Raw genomic sequence first — 13,401 nt, 5'->3', positions numbered from 1 at the left:
TGGTGAGGGTGACCCAGGCCCCGGGGTCCTCCCCTGCAGAGCCAGGAAGGTGGCCTTGAGCCCTGCCAGGACTCACGGGCTAAGGGCAGTGGCTGAGGGGCCGGCCACGTGGCGTACAGTAGGCAGGAAGCTGGCGGCTGGTGGGAGGGTGGCAGCTGAGACCGCCGGGGACCATGCAGGGTACGGCACAGGCAAGCCGGGCGCAGGGGTCACCTGCAGCGGAGCTGGGGGCGCGTAGTAATGGTGGTGGTGTACGTGGGGCGGCTTCTGCCTCTCCGCTCTCAGGCCAGCAGGGGGAGCCCGTGGCAGGTCCTGGCACAGCACGCACGAGTCCTTTCCTACAGGCCAGCCACCAGGCCCCCCTTCCCCTCCACCGTTCCCAGGACGGGCAAGGCTGGGAGAGGAGGGGACAGAAGAGGAGGATCCCTCATCTGGGGACCAGAGTGCTGGGGGCCTCACTGCTGGCCACAGACCCCAGAGCCCAAACTGTGCTGCTCAGAGCCACATGGATGCTCAGCTTCCAAGGCGGGAGCCACCCAGGTCCTCTGGTCCTTCGCCTGGCGTCTGCTCCAGGCCGAGCCTACCTGCAGGGTGGGGTGCCCCCGGGGAGGCACCGGCACTGGCAGGGGCAGGGCTTGGAGCATCAGGTTGTGCATGATGACCTGGTGCATCTGTGCACTCTGCAGCAGCAGCATCTCCACCATGTCTGCAGGGAGAGGGGGCAGTCATCGTGGACAGCTCGTCCTCATAGGGCCCCAGAGACCAGAGTTTCAGAGCAGACTATTTGTCAGAACAGGTGTAGAGCATCACAAGCCACAGAGCTACCAGCACAGGGGTCCAAGCCCCCGCAGGTCTGGGGACACCTGAGACATGGAACCTCCATGTGCAAAGTGTGTGTGCTGTGACGTGTGGGTACAGTCCCATGGGCTCCTGAGAGGTGGCCCCACTTTGCCTCCCTGCCAGCGGACTCCTCAAGTCCACCTGAGCCACGTGGTGGCCCCCGAAACATGTGTCCACCTCCTCAGAATGAGCCTTTATTTGGAAAAAAGGTCTGCAGAAATGTAATTAAGGACCTGGAGACGAGATCTTCCTGGCTTATTAGATGGGCCCCAAATCCAATCAAAAGTGTCTTCTTAAGAGACAAGCAGAGGGAGATGGTGGCAGGAGGGGACACAGAGATACAACACAGAGAAGGCCCCGTGGGGCCCGGGCACAAGCCCAGGAGCCTGGAGCCACTGCTGGCAGAGGCAGGACAGACCCTGCCCCCGCCCCCCACCCCGGGGGAGTGCAGCCCTGCGACACTTTGATGTTGGACTTGTGGCCTCCAGACTGTTTAAGCCACCTGGCTTATGGTGCTTTGTTACAGCAGCTCCAGGAAACGAACATGGTCTCAACTCTGGGTGCTACGCAGTGTGTAACCTTTGCCAGCATGGACCCTGTGAAACACGTAAACACACGGCGTGGGGATTTGGTGTTTCCTCCAGACAATGTCAGCCTCACCCAAGGGTTACTCGCACTCCCAGTCAATCAAACAGGAACCCTCAGCTCCTCCCAGGTCCCGAGCCGGCCAGCCCACCTGCAGATTTTGGACTAGCCGGCCTCCGTAACCAAACAGCCATTTCCCTAAAGTATGTCTTTCTCTCTGTGCGCGTGTCCTGCTGGCTCCGCCCCCTTGGAGAACCCGGCTGAAACAGAGCCAGATTCCTGCGGCAGCTCAGTCTGGGCCCCGCGTGCAGGACCAGGAGGCGGACAGGCAGCCCCATCCAGCAATGGCAGCAGAAGCTCTCCAAGGAGGACACATCCCCAGTGAGGCCAGCAGGACTCCCACTGACAGTCGATGGCAGGAGGGCACAGAAATGGACTCATGCCGTTTGCTTCAGCCTCACAATGAAGGGACATGTCAGTGCAGTGGGACAGAGTCGTCAGAAAATGGCACAGGGCCAACCTGATGTCCATGGCAAAAAAATAGCACTGGCCCCTAACACAGCACACGCAGATCCCCCCGATGGCTTGCAAATCCAAACGGGAAAGGCAGACAAAGCTGCAGGAGAAAACGTGCCGCTGGGTTACGGTGACACCGCCTGAAACCGGGACACCGAAGCCATTACCCGTGAAAGAAAAGCCTGGAAACCAAGCTCTTCTGTTCACCCAAAGGCACCATGAGGAGTGGAGGGGCCACAGAAAGGACTTGGCATTTGCAGTCCATGTGTGTCCAAAAGGACCCACCGGGAGCACGTAAAGGAGTCCTAGAAATCAGCGAGAGGTGGATGGCCTGGAAGAAAAATGGGCAAAATACTCAAACAGGCAGCTCACGAAAAGGAGATTCAAACAGCTAATAAATGTATGGAAAGGCGAGAGGAAAAGGAAAACCAGAGTGAGCTTCCACGACAAGCCTCCCAGGTCAGAAAGACGGAAAACTCAACACACCGAGCTTCGGTGAAATGCTGTGGTCACTGAAACCCTCCTTCCCTTGGCAGCGTGCAGATGGGAGGTGCGGCTCAGAAAGACGGCCCGGCACGGCCTCCTGGCCCGCCGTCTCATTCCCAGGCACGTCCCTTCAGCAGAAGGTGACAAAGGCACTGCCGTAGTGGCTCCACTGGAAAGAACAGGACCCCCAGCCCCAAAGAGAACGGGCCCACAATCTGCGGGCTAACAGTGTAACTGGACAGTGTGGCAGGCTGGACAGTGGCCCCCAGCAATGTCCACGCTCAAATGCCCAGAATCTGTGATCCTATCTCCTTACAGGGCTGGAGGGATCTTGCGGATGTGACTAAGTTAAGGATTTCGAGATGGAATGAAAGCAACCCAAGTATGCGTGGACGGATGAACAGAGAAGCAGAGCGAGGTCCATCCACACCTGGACCACACATGGACACTCTCGGCCGTAAAAAGGAGGGACATTCAGACACCCATTGCCACGTGGAGAAATCAACGAGCGAGAGGGAAGGCTGGCAGAGTCGCCACTGCGAGAGGGCCGTCCTGCGGCCACGGCGTGTGCGAGCTGCTCCCCGGGACTGGGCCTGGCCCCTGCCGCGGTGCAGGACGCGCTGCGGTAGTCGAGCAGAACTGAGAACACAGGTCCGTGCACCCAAGTCTCCCAGCAGCGTGGGTCACTGGGGAAATGCAGACAAAACGACGGTGACCTAGCACTGCCCACTGAGACGGCCAAGGTTGAAAAGCCGACCGCAGGCTCACGGATGTGGAGGGGCTGGATCTGCATACTCGGCCGGACAGACGCTGGAAACATTATGGCAGTTTTTTGAAAAGTCGCACACACACACCTGCCTCATGACTCGTCCGTTCCACTCCTGGACATTTAGCCCAAAGACTGGAAACGTGTGCCCTGGGAGACCCAGACGCGAACGTCCTTGGCAGCCTTGTGACCGAACACTGGCAGCAGCCCAGACGTCCACCCACCGGCGAAGGATACGGGACCTGGTTCAGCCACTGAGCAAGGCAGGGAACCTAGCTAAAGATGCGACTCTTACAGCTGTGTCGAGCGGCAGCGGCCACACAGAACGGCGCCCTCTGTGACTGCGTGTGCAGGAACACAGAAAATCAGGCTGGCCCAGTGACAAGCCGCCAGCAGACTCCCGTGAGGCGGAAAGGGGGTGTGTGGAGGGGTGCGAGGAAGCTTGTGGGATGGTGGGCATTCCCGGTCTCGATTTATGTCAAGACTTATCAAACTGTGTACTCCGAATACGTGCAAGTTATTCTTTGTCACCTCAGGAAAGCTGTTTTAAAACCAAGTATTTAAAAGTAATTTAAAAAGAAGAAGCACTTGGACCAGGCACTTGAAGAGCTAACGGCTGGGCGGGCTGGGATTGGAGCCCAGCTCTCCCGACAGCAAGTCCTCCCCCCACCCCCCTGTGCCTCCCTCAAGGATATCTGTCAGGGAGGCGGTCCCCAAGTCATGCTGTTGTCCTGTCGGTAACACAGAGTCCCCGATTAGCCAAAGCTGACCCTCAGTGACTGTCCTGCTTACCAAGTGGAGAATTCCGAAGGCAGCCGGTCACAGTAACAGGGACACTCACCTTCCTTGATACTTCCGGACCTCTGAGCAGGGAGGGCCTGGGCGGCAGGGGTCTGCGTGGTGAGCGGCGGCTGAGGTAGCTGCTGAACGATGGTGGCGGGAGGCTGGGGCACCTAGGAAGGGCCAGGCAACTGGCTACCTGAACGTATGGTGGAGGGAGCGTCCTACGGCATCCACCTGTCCGCCTGCCCGCCCGCAGCGGTCCTGCCCGGGTCACTAGGAGGGAGCCCTACCGGGTGCTGGATGATGCGCAGTGGCTCCGGGGCCGGCGGGGGCGGGGAAGCTGCGGTGTAGACGCCCCTGGGGGACACCGGTGGGGACAGCACTGCCCCACGGGCGAGCTCTTCCAGGAGGAGCTGTTCCTGCCACACGGGAGGGGGGTCGTGTCCTGGCCCGTGGGTCCACGTTGCTCCACCCACCGCCCTCCGGACGGTGTGGCCACTGCTGAACCCCGGAACCCTCTTAGCGGGGCACACATGACAATAACGCTTCTTTTTAAGTTTAGCAAATAATAGGAGCTAGTTTCCGTTCCAGCCGCCTCAGCGCCTCCTTCACTATAGAACTGCTGCTGCGAGTGGACTGAGCCGGGGCGAGGCCGCTATGCCCCCAGAACCCCACTCAGCGGGAGTCGGCCTTGCAGAGCGTTTCCGCCTCCGGCGCGCGTGGAAGCAGGGGGCTCGGCCGCCCACGCACAGGCTGGCGCGGCCCAGACCGGTGGCGTTTGGCTTCCCCGACAGAGCCCATCCCTGACGGCGGCCTGAAGGCTCCCAGTGCCCGTTACCTTCCAGAGCCACCGGCCTCCGAGACCCAGAGACCCCACCCCTGCCCTGTCTGGGGCAGGGCTCCAGTCACAGCACCCCAGGCCTACCCGGAGCCTCTGCAGAAGGGCCTTCCTCCTCCTCAGGGCGCTGTGCAGGGCCACCTCGTCTCCTGCGGGGAAACCCGTGCTGAGGAACTGGCGGACATCAGAACCCCAACCTCACTGCCCAGGACCTGGGGGTGACCTGGGCCTGAACTTTCCCATCTGCAAAATGGGGTGATGGGTATACCCGTCCTGGGGTTTGCTGACTGAAGATGAGACAACAGGAAAGCACTCCGCAGAGCTCCTGGTGCGTGCATGTGTGTGTGCATGTGTGTGTGCGTGCGTGCGTGCACACACAGATGGAAACAAGAACCCTCAGTTCTGGATGTAAGCCACATACTAAGCACAGCCTTGCGCGGACAGGATGAGAGGGACCTCAGCAGAAGGCGAGTCTCACGCCAGCCCGTGGGGTTCCAGGAAGCCCCGGCTCTTACCTGACACGAGATGCGGGTTCTCAGAATCCACATCCTCACGCTCCTGCTCCAGCTTCTGTGAGGAAATGGCAGCATGCTGGGACATGGGCTCAGGCTCTGGCTCTGTGTAGGGGCTTGGGGGATGTGGTGCACCTGCCTGTGTGCTCCGGAATGGCCCAGAAGGTTCTGGAGGGAACAGCACCCCAGATGGAGGGGACTGGGCAGGAGTCAGGCAGCAAGGGCCCTCATCCCCTTAGGGACCGTGTGTCACTTTCCATACAATGCACTTGTCCCACCTTTCTCTAAGGGCAGATGCTCTGAAACGTCTGACCCGCTTCGGACAGCTTTCTGAAGACTTGGACCCAGGCCAGCTCTGCGTCCCTGGCCACACTGACTGCCCATCCTGGGCCCATCCTGGGGCGACCCCTGCCGGCCCCTCCAAGGCAACCTGTGGGCCCCCAGGCAGGGGTGGGGGAGGTGCAGGGCCGTGAGGGCAGCAGAGAGGAATAACAGGTGGGGACACGGACGAGCTGCTGCTCTGTGTGGCCTACGCAGACCCCAAGGATAGAAAAGCAGGGCGAGGACGGGTCTGCCAGGCTGCCTGCCTGGCCCAGCCCCATGGCTGTGGGTCTGCACTGGTGAGCTGTTTTCCCTTAAACCTCAAAACTCTGAGGCTGCTTGGGGGACCATCGTGGGGCCCCAGAGGTGCTCAGGCCGTGGGCGTGTGGGTGTGGAGATTGCTGGAACACGCTACTTAGTTCTGTGCAAACACAAAGCCGAACAACCAAGGGACCCCAGCCCTTTTGCACGAGGCTAAAGACCACTGGAGACTGGCTGCTGGGGAGCGGGACACTCTGGGATGATGTCGCCTTTTAGAGCTGCACCCCCTAACCAGGCGCTGAAAACGTGAAACTTGGGGCCGGCCGTGTTACCTTCTCCAAGAGTTTCAGAGTCAGCCGGGTCACCTGGTCTGCCACAGAGGGGTCCAGCATCTTGGAAGTGGAAGAGGGGATGCTTCAGGCTCGTCACTGTGGCTGGCAGTTGTCCGCAGGAAAGCACTGCTCGGCCAGGAAGAATCGGCCTCAGCCCTGGTGCCACCAAAGGGTCTGGCAGCCAGGCTCGGTTTACCTCCTGGAGACGGGCCTCTACCAGCAAGCAGGAGGGCCCACTCGCCTGACCACAGAGTCCTCAGCCTGCCCGGCGGTTGCTAGGCGCTGCAGACAGGGAGGCCCTGGTTGCCAGGTTCTGCTGAGAGTCCTTCCCAGGCCCTGCCTCGTTCCCACGCAGGGGTTACCTGAAAACACCTCCATCCCCAGGTGTGGCCAGGCAGGCCTTCTTGGGAGGGCAAAAGTAGGCAGCAGCTGGGGCCACAAGGGCAGAGCTCGGGCTTGGGGGAGGACAGGCCCCACCCACTCATGTGCTCCCCCAGGACAAGGCCCAGAAGAGGCCAGCCTTGTGGGGAAGGGGTGGCGTAGCCATCCCGCTTGCACTCAGGAGCCGGCACCCTTCATCCTTTACTGCCTTCAGGAGGCCAGCAGACCCCTGGCCTCTCCTAGGGACCCTCTGAGTAGATGGGAGCGGAGCCCAGACACCATGGGGCAGGTGGGGGACCAGCTTACTGCAGATTTCAGGAAATTCTGGTTGGCATTAGGGAGGTGGCCAATGACCCACCCAGGGACTTCCGGGCTGGGTTCAGAGTGTGCCTACCCCAAGGGCACCTAGCTGGCCCCTCAAGGAACACTGACTGGCCCAGGCCTCCATACCTCTGGGCAAGACATGTGTCCAGTGCTGCAACTGCCCAGCCAGGACCTCTGCCCAGACCAGGGCACGTGGGGCCGAGTGCATGTCCACGGGTGCAGGAGGGAGTGTGTGCCCAGTAGGGGAGGACTTTTGTAATGGGTGCTCTGCAGGGAGGGCAGGCATGGACCGAGAAGGTGGCCCTTCGTTCTATGGGGTTTCTATTTCAGGTTCACCACTTGGTCAAACAGATGATGGAAGATGTAACAGGGTTGAAATTGGAATGGCAAATGACGACCAGTCCAGGGCTGGGGTCTGAGCAGGGCTCTGCACTTACGGCCCGCCCTCTCCTCAACGCGGCAGACCCAGAGACTTGCATCAGATGGCCAAAACTGGGCTAATTCCTTAAGTTGCCCCTACACTGCAGTATTTAGGTTTTATAGGTATCATAACCCTAATGTTCACACAGGAGGTCCAAATTGCACAAAAACTGGTTAACGTCGCAACTCAAGGTAATCAGGGGGGCCACCCTGGGGGGCGTGATGCATCTCCATCTGTATGAGCTTGTGAGACAGTTAAAAAAAACTAGTTTTCAGAACAGTTTCAGATTCACAGAAAAGATGGGAAGATTTACAGAGAGTTCTCAAATGCGGCTCCGCTACTGTTAACATATTAATTAGTATGACACTTGTTACAATGAACACTGATGCATTAACTAAAGTTCATAGTTCATTTCCTTATTCTTTTGCCTAACCTCCTGTTTCTGTCCCAGGATCCCATCAAAGACACCACATGACATCTAGTCATCATGTCTCCTCTGGCTCCTCTTGCTTTTGATGACCCTGACGGTCTTGAGGAGGGCTGCTCAGGCGTTTTGTAGGAAGCCCCTCAGCTGGGATTAGCTCGGAGACCTCTCCTGATTGGAGGGGGACGCGGGCTGTTGTGGGGGAAACCATAGAGGGGCAGTGCCCTGCTCGTCACACCCTATGCAGGTCCCTGCCATTGACGTGACCCGTCACCATTGGTGCTGACCATGACCCCTGGCGGAGGCGTGTCTGTCAGGCTCCTCCAGCCCGCGTTACCCTTCAACTCGCATTGTCCTGTGCGAAGAGGTCACCGGGCACAGCCGGCACCTGAGTGTGGTCATTTCTATCCCTGAGGGTGAGTATCCCCCAATGACAGGACCTGTCTAGAATGGCCATGGACATGATTCTGGGGTTCTGAGAACAGTTGACGATGGCTGACCAGGCCAGCGGGGACAACCATTCACGTGGGTCCCCAGAGTTCAGATGCACTGTAGTATGTAAAGAGAATACAGTCTGCATGCACACCCCTTTCAAGTAAAGGCACAGGCATGGGCGGATGGGACAGGAAACTCAGACACACAAGTGCATTTGCCACGATGACTTCTGCACGGTCACCTACCCCAATCTTTTCATGCCACCTCTCTAGTTGCAGCCCCTTTGAAGTCCTGTCATACGACCCAGCTCTACAATGGCCCAGACCTGTAGCAGAGCTGTTTCATGGGTGTTTTCACTCCTTGCAGAGGGAAGTCAAGGCACAGGTCTATTCAGTGGTCTCCGTGTCTCTTGCTGAGTTGTGACTCCTACCTAGTCTTTGTCATCCTCCTGGACTCTGTGGCGCCCTAATCCTGCAATTGAAATGTGGTGTGTTCTATTGAGAGACCTTAACTTAAGGGCTTTGCTTTCATTTTCCTTTTAATGGTGAGATGTTACCGAGAGTGATGAGAAAAGGTAAAATAAGACAGAATGTTAGGCACATTTAGGTAAACAAGATCACCCCCTGGTGACAGCATTGCTGTTCCCTGGGCACCCACACTGGTTGGCATCACTCACCCAGGTAGTTACGCTAGAGTAACAAGATGTACAGGTCAGATGCTTTGGATTAATGTAAGTTAATCAGAGCTTATCAGCTTTCAATGAGCTTGATTACACTACCAGCATTTGATTGTTAATTAAAACCATGAGCTGGAAATAAACACTTTGCATTGTTTTCTTTCTTGGACAAACAGTTAGAGTGAAGTTTGAAGCTAAGGAATAATGATTTTATGAGACTTCAGATTTCTAGAGAACATGAATTATTAACCCAATTATTAATTCCTTTTCCTCCTTTTAAAAAAATTTTAATACTTTATTCTTTTTAGAGAAGTTTCAGGTTCACAGCAAAATTGTAGTGGTAAATACAGCACATGGAATGATTTACCCCAACATTTCAAAGCCTTCATTCTTTTCCACTTGAGACTGTTTTTGCTTTTCACTGGCCAGCTCTCTCCATCTGGTGACCTAGGACTGGGTACAACTGCTGTTTTCATTTAAAAATTTATCCTAATTTTTCTCCTCAAGGACACCACAGGCCACTTGGCAGGTCAGCCTATGGAGTCCCTTCTGTCCTGAGGTTCCAGAGACTGTCGGACAGGAACAGATGTGCTCCAGGTACGGCTTTGTCCTTCCTGCCGGCAGTGCCTCAGCAGGCACAACTTCCCACCCGCATGGAGTCCCCCCAAAACTCTTTGACCCAGGGGACTACTTTATGGCAAAGGTGCGGACAGCGAGGGTGGGACCCTCGGGTCAGATCGTATGCCGCACCATCCAGTAGCTGCAAGCTGGGGGCAGCCACATTAACTGATCTCACAGTGTCCCCAGTATGAAGAATACATGGGTCCAGGAGTGGCGCCAGTCTTAATGGCTTCCTGTTCCTGCGACTCTGGGCTCTGTGTGGTTGGAGGTCCTGACCCAGATTCCCACCGAACTCCTAACTGGCTGCCCTGGCACTCTGGCCTCCCTCTGTGAGTCCAGGCGCCCACAGGCAAGGAGGTAGAAGTGGTCACACGACAGGGGAAGCGAAGCATAGGAAAAGAATCCAAGCGACCTTGCTGGCTGTCTGCGACTGTGAAATGAACAAAGAGCACCCCAGAGGCGAAGGGAGCACACCAGTGACCAGGGTTCAGCCCCCTGAGAACACAGGGGAGGGACATGACGGAGCGGGAGGAGACGCGAGATGCCCACTGCAGCCGAAGCCAGTCGCAACTTCCCAGGCAAGGGGGCCCGGCTCCGGAGCTGTTCCCTGGGCGCTCACGAGGTAGATGCGGGCGGGCACGGGAGTGGGCGGCCCGGAAACACTGCCTTGAAGAGGAAGGTGGGGTGGGCTCTGCAGGCACTCCGGCTACTTTGGAGTCGGCCTCGACTCCCCAAGGGACCACGCTTAACAACCGAGTAACGAGTCAGGGACAAAGTGAATGGCTACTCTTGCTGCGTGGTCCTTGGCGTTCCTGCGACACGCGCGGGAGACCGCGGAATAGCATCTCCCAACGTGCGCGCCTGAGCAGACCGGGCGGTGTCCCAGCTCTTTTAAAATCGACCAACCACAGCGAGTTCCAAGGCCACTGCGCTCTGCTGATTGGAGTATCGTTGCGCCTATCAGAGGCTTGCAGGGGCGAAGCTCCGCTTGGGCCGCACCTCCCTAAACGCGCAGGAGCGAGGGCAGGAACGTGGGCCCTGATTGGCGGCGGGGCCGGCGGTGCTCGCCCAAGGGCGGGGCCAGACGCGGGGCGGGCTCACGTCTGCGTGACAGTTGTCGCAGGGGAGGGCGAGCCGGGACGAAGGGGGAGGGAGTGTAAATAGAGCGAAGGCGGTGCCGCATCGGCCCCGTCACCTCGCGGGCGACCCTGCAGGGCCCTGAAGGGACATGGAAGATGAGCAAGAGCAGCGGCGCAGAAAGGTGGAGGCTGGGAGAGCGAAGGTAAACGGTAGCGCCTCCTCCCCCCGCTGCCCCGGTGTGGACCCTTACGGGCGGGCTGCAGTGCCCGCCACTGCCCCTGCCAGGAGCGGACGCGCCAGGCTGGGTCGCCGCCACACTCTTGCCCTTTCCACCAACTGGGCTGGAAGCCGCCTCTTGGCCGCCGCCATCTTGAATCCGCCGCCCTCTGCCCGGGCCCGCCCCCTCCCTGGCCACAGCCAATCGGGCGCCGGGGGCGCGCGGCTCCGCTCTCGGAGGCCGGTCGCTGGGCACGCCGGGACTCTCGGGGCTGCGCTTGCGCGCGAGCCGGGGGCGGGGCGGCCTGGGCCCGGACGAGCGGTGCCAGCGGGCGGGGTGGGGGTGTCTGCCGGGACCCCGCCCCGCCCTCCCGCGTTTCTAGGGAAGCTGGCGTGGCGGCCTTTCTTGGAGTTGCCATGAAGTCTCCGCCAGGGTCCGAGGTGCCCAAACGGACAGTGGTGGCTTAGGAACGCTCCGCGTCCCTCACCGCCCGCACACATCCAGACCCCAGTAGAAAATGAAGGGCAGGCTGATAGGGGAAGGACACTGTCACCACACCGCGCGTCCTCGTTCTCCTGGACAGCCAGCACGTCACGTCGCGCACTTGCACCCCTGTGCGCACCTGTACCTGCTACGGCTCCACTTTGTCAGCGCTCAGGATTCCTGGAGGACTTCGAGCGCCTGTGACTTCCCTCAGTCCTGGCAGACAGGCGCGCTCTCTAGGGCTCACGTCCGCTTTCATCCGTTTTGAAGTACTTGCAGATTTTCGTTTTACTTGGAATTTTGCAATATTTTTTAAATATAAAAAGGTCTCTGAGTAGTAGTCTAGGAACACGTGACTTGTTTATACTGCGAAGTACCTACCGCTGACCTGCTACTGCTTAATGTTGCTGGCGTCCAGAAGCTCCTGTTCTTGCCTCCCTGCTGTTTGGGACTCAGGTGGATGGTTCTCAGCAGGTGAGGGTGGAGGACTCCCCCATGCTGGGTTCGTAGGGAAGCTCCAGACATCCAGGCAGAGCCTCCTGGGGCGTGTGCTACATCCCTGGGATGCGGATGCTGCCTCAGACTCAGTGGTCCTGGAGTCCCGTGTCTCCAGGCGCGTTTTGATCATCTTTGTTCTAACACATTTTCACAGAGGTGTAGTTCTGGTTCTCAATGTTTTGGCACATATTGCGGGATTATACCATGTGCTGAGTGGCCCCGGGCTCTAGTGGCAGAATAGAACCTCCATGGACGCTTTGGCTGTGGCTTGGGCCCCACCCTCTTGTGGCTGTGGAAAGTGACCCGCTGTCAGGGACAAATGAACGGGACCCTCTCTGCAGTGCCAGCGAGTAGTAGCGAGAGCCACAGGACGTTGCGGTGTTCCAGGTCAGATGTGGTCGACTGTTGGGAGTTTTCCGTGGATTAGCTAGTGGGAAGTATTCACTGCTCGTCCCTTCCCTTGGGAAACGACAGGGCCCTTGCATTAAATAAACCATTCAGAACAGTTCGTGACTGGTGTGAGCTAATGACAGGAACAGTAGCATCTAATGACAGGGTGACGGGCAGAGGACAGAGTGGCCTCGTTCAAGCTTCCCGTGAAGGTGAAACTTCTGACACGTTTGAATAGGGAGGCTGTGGCCTGTTTTCTTCTCTCTTCGCATGTGCCTGGGCTCAGCACTGTGTGTGCCCCGAGCTTGCTGTGGTCTGTAAATGTGAGTAAATGTGCTCGCAGGAGCTTCCAGGGCGACGATTAACCTGGTCTCGGGAAGGAACAAGATAGCTCCTGTTGGGCAGCCGGAGGCGAGGGCTGTGATGCAGGAAGGGGACTCGTCAGCAGTGCTGAGGTTTGATGGGCTGGGGCGTGAAGGGGATGAGGGGCTAGTTTTGAAGGCACTACCTGCCCTGCCAGACGGTTTTCCTCACGAGAATGGCCTTGCGGAATTTTCTTATGCCCAAGGAGTGAGTTGTGCACATTCATTATCATTTACTTAGATGTTTCTTAAACGCATTTTTTTTTGTGACCACAGTTGTCATTTAAAGGAACAGATGTTGCCCTTTGCAAACACTGTGAGACCGCATACCTTTTAAGTAAGGTGTAAGTGGGGGGGTGGGATGTGAGCAAAGTCTGAACCTCCGATTCGAGGGACAGAACAGCTGGGTTGTGCCTTTTGATGGGCGACATTCTGTGGAGGTCCCTGGTGCTTTGGTGAGCTGTGTCATGAAAACTAGAACATCTGATTCCATAAAGGAGAATGTTAGATTGACCTGGCTTAATTAATTTTTTGCTATTTCGGTACTTTGTCTCAGAGTCTATGGCCAGGGAGTTGGCTATGTATTTCCTTGACTGGGGAGAAATGGGGGCAAAAAGGGAGAGATTTTAGCTTTTATATAGTTCTAAACCTTAAACATACCTCGGTTAAGCTACCGGTCCTTTAAATAGGTGCATTTTTAAAAATGCTTTTCTGTGAATGCCAGGAGCTAGAAAAGCCGCTCTGCCACTCGGCCGCTCTCTCCTGGGTGCATGAGCATGACGGGCAGTCTTCACTGTAAGGCACCTGGGTGCAATTCTGAGCATAGGTCCTGGCATCCTAGGTGTCAGT

General features: G+C 57.7%; 2 protein-coding genes across 7 annotated transcripts in view; one reads left to right on the top strand and one right to left on the bottom strand.

Moving 5' to 3' along the window:
• Positions 1-72: 72 nt before the first annotated feature.
• On the bottom strand, positions 73-6,413 carry CUNH21orf58 (chromosome unknown C21orf58 homolog). Its single transcript, XM_023525810.1, has 7 exons — positions 6,241-6,413; positions 5,330-5,384; positions 4,902-4,963; positions 4,267-4,395; positions 4,035-4,146; positions 585-706; positions 73-312 (listed from the first exon to the last, which is right to left on the bottom strand). The coding sequence occupies exons 1-7, from the start codon at positions 6,298-6,300 to the stop codon at positions 73-75; spliced, it is 780 nt and encodes a 259-aa protein (XP_023381578.1). The 5' UTR covers positions 6,301-6,413.
• Positions 6,414-10,605: 4,192 nt separating this feature from the next.
• Positions 10,606-13,401, top strand: part of PCNT (pericentrin) — an 88,824-nt gene continuing 86,028 nt past the window's right edge. For 4 of the 6 annotated variants that reach the window (XM_023525821.1, XM_023525818.1, XM_023525817.1 and 1 more), the window contains exon 1: positions 10,607-10,804. In XM_023525821.1, coding sequence (XP_023381589.1) covers positions 10,751-10,804 — 54 coding nt within the window. In that variant the 5' untranslated portion in view covers positions 10,607-10,750. Of the gene's footprint in view, positions 10,805-11,142; positions 11,777-13,401 lie in introns of those variants that run through there. The other 2 variants (XM_023525820.1, XM_023525819.1) reach the window with 2 other exon arrangements.

This window comes from Pteropus vampyrus, unplaced genomic scaffold (assembly GCF_000151845.1).
Source record: "Pteropus vampyrus isolate Shadow unplaced genomic scaffold, Pvam_2.0 Scaffold632, whole genome shotgun sequence".
Lineage (NCBI taxonomy): Eukaryota > Metazoa > Chordata > Mammalia > Chiroptera > Pteropodidae > Pteropus > Pteropus vampyrus.
Note: the sequence above shows the minus strand (reverse complement) of the source record. Positions and strands in the feature narration are given on the sequence as shown.

Excerpts from the sequence above, each read along its gene's own strand:
- CUNH21orf58 (XM_023525810.1), bottom strand. The coding sequence starts at position 6,300 with ATGCTGGACCCCTCTGTGGCAGACCAGGTGACCCGGCTGACTCTGAAA. Across the intron at positions 4,147-4,266 it reads TGCGCATCATCCAGCACCCG|GTGCCCCAGCCTCCCGCCAC; the intron begins GTAGGGCTCCCT and ends GGCCCTTCCTAG. Across the intron at positions 707-4,034 it reads GTCCGGAAGTATCAAGGAAG|ACATGGTGGAGATGCTGCTG; the intron begins GTGAGTGTCCCT and ends CTCTCCCTGCAG.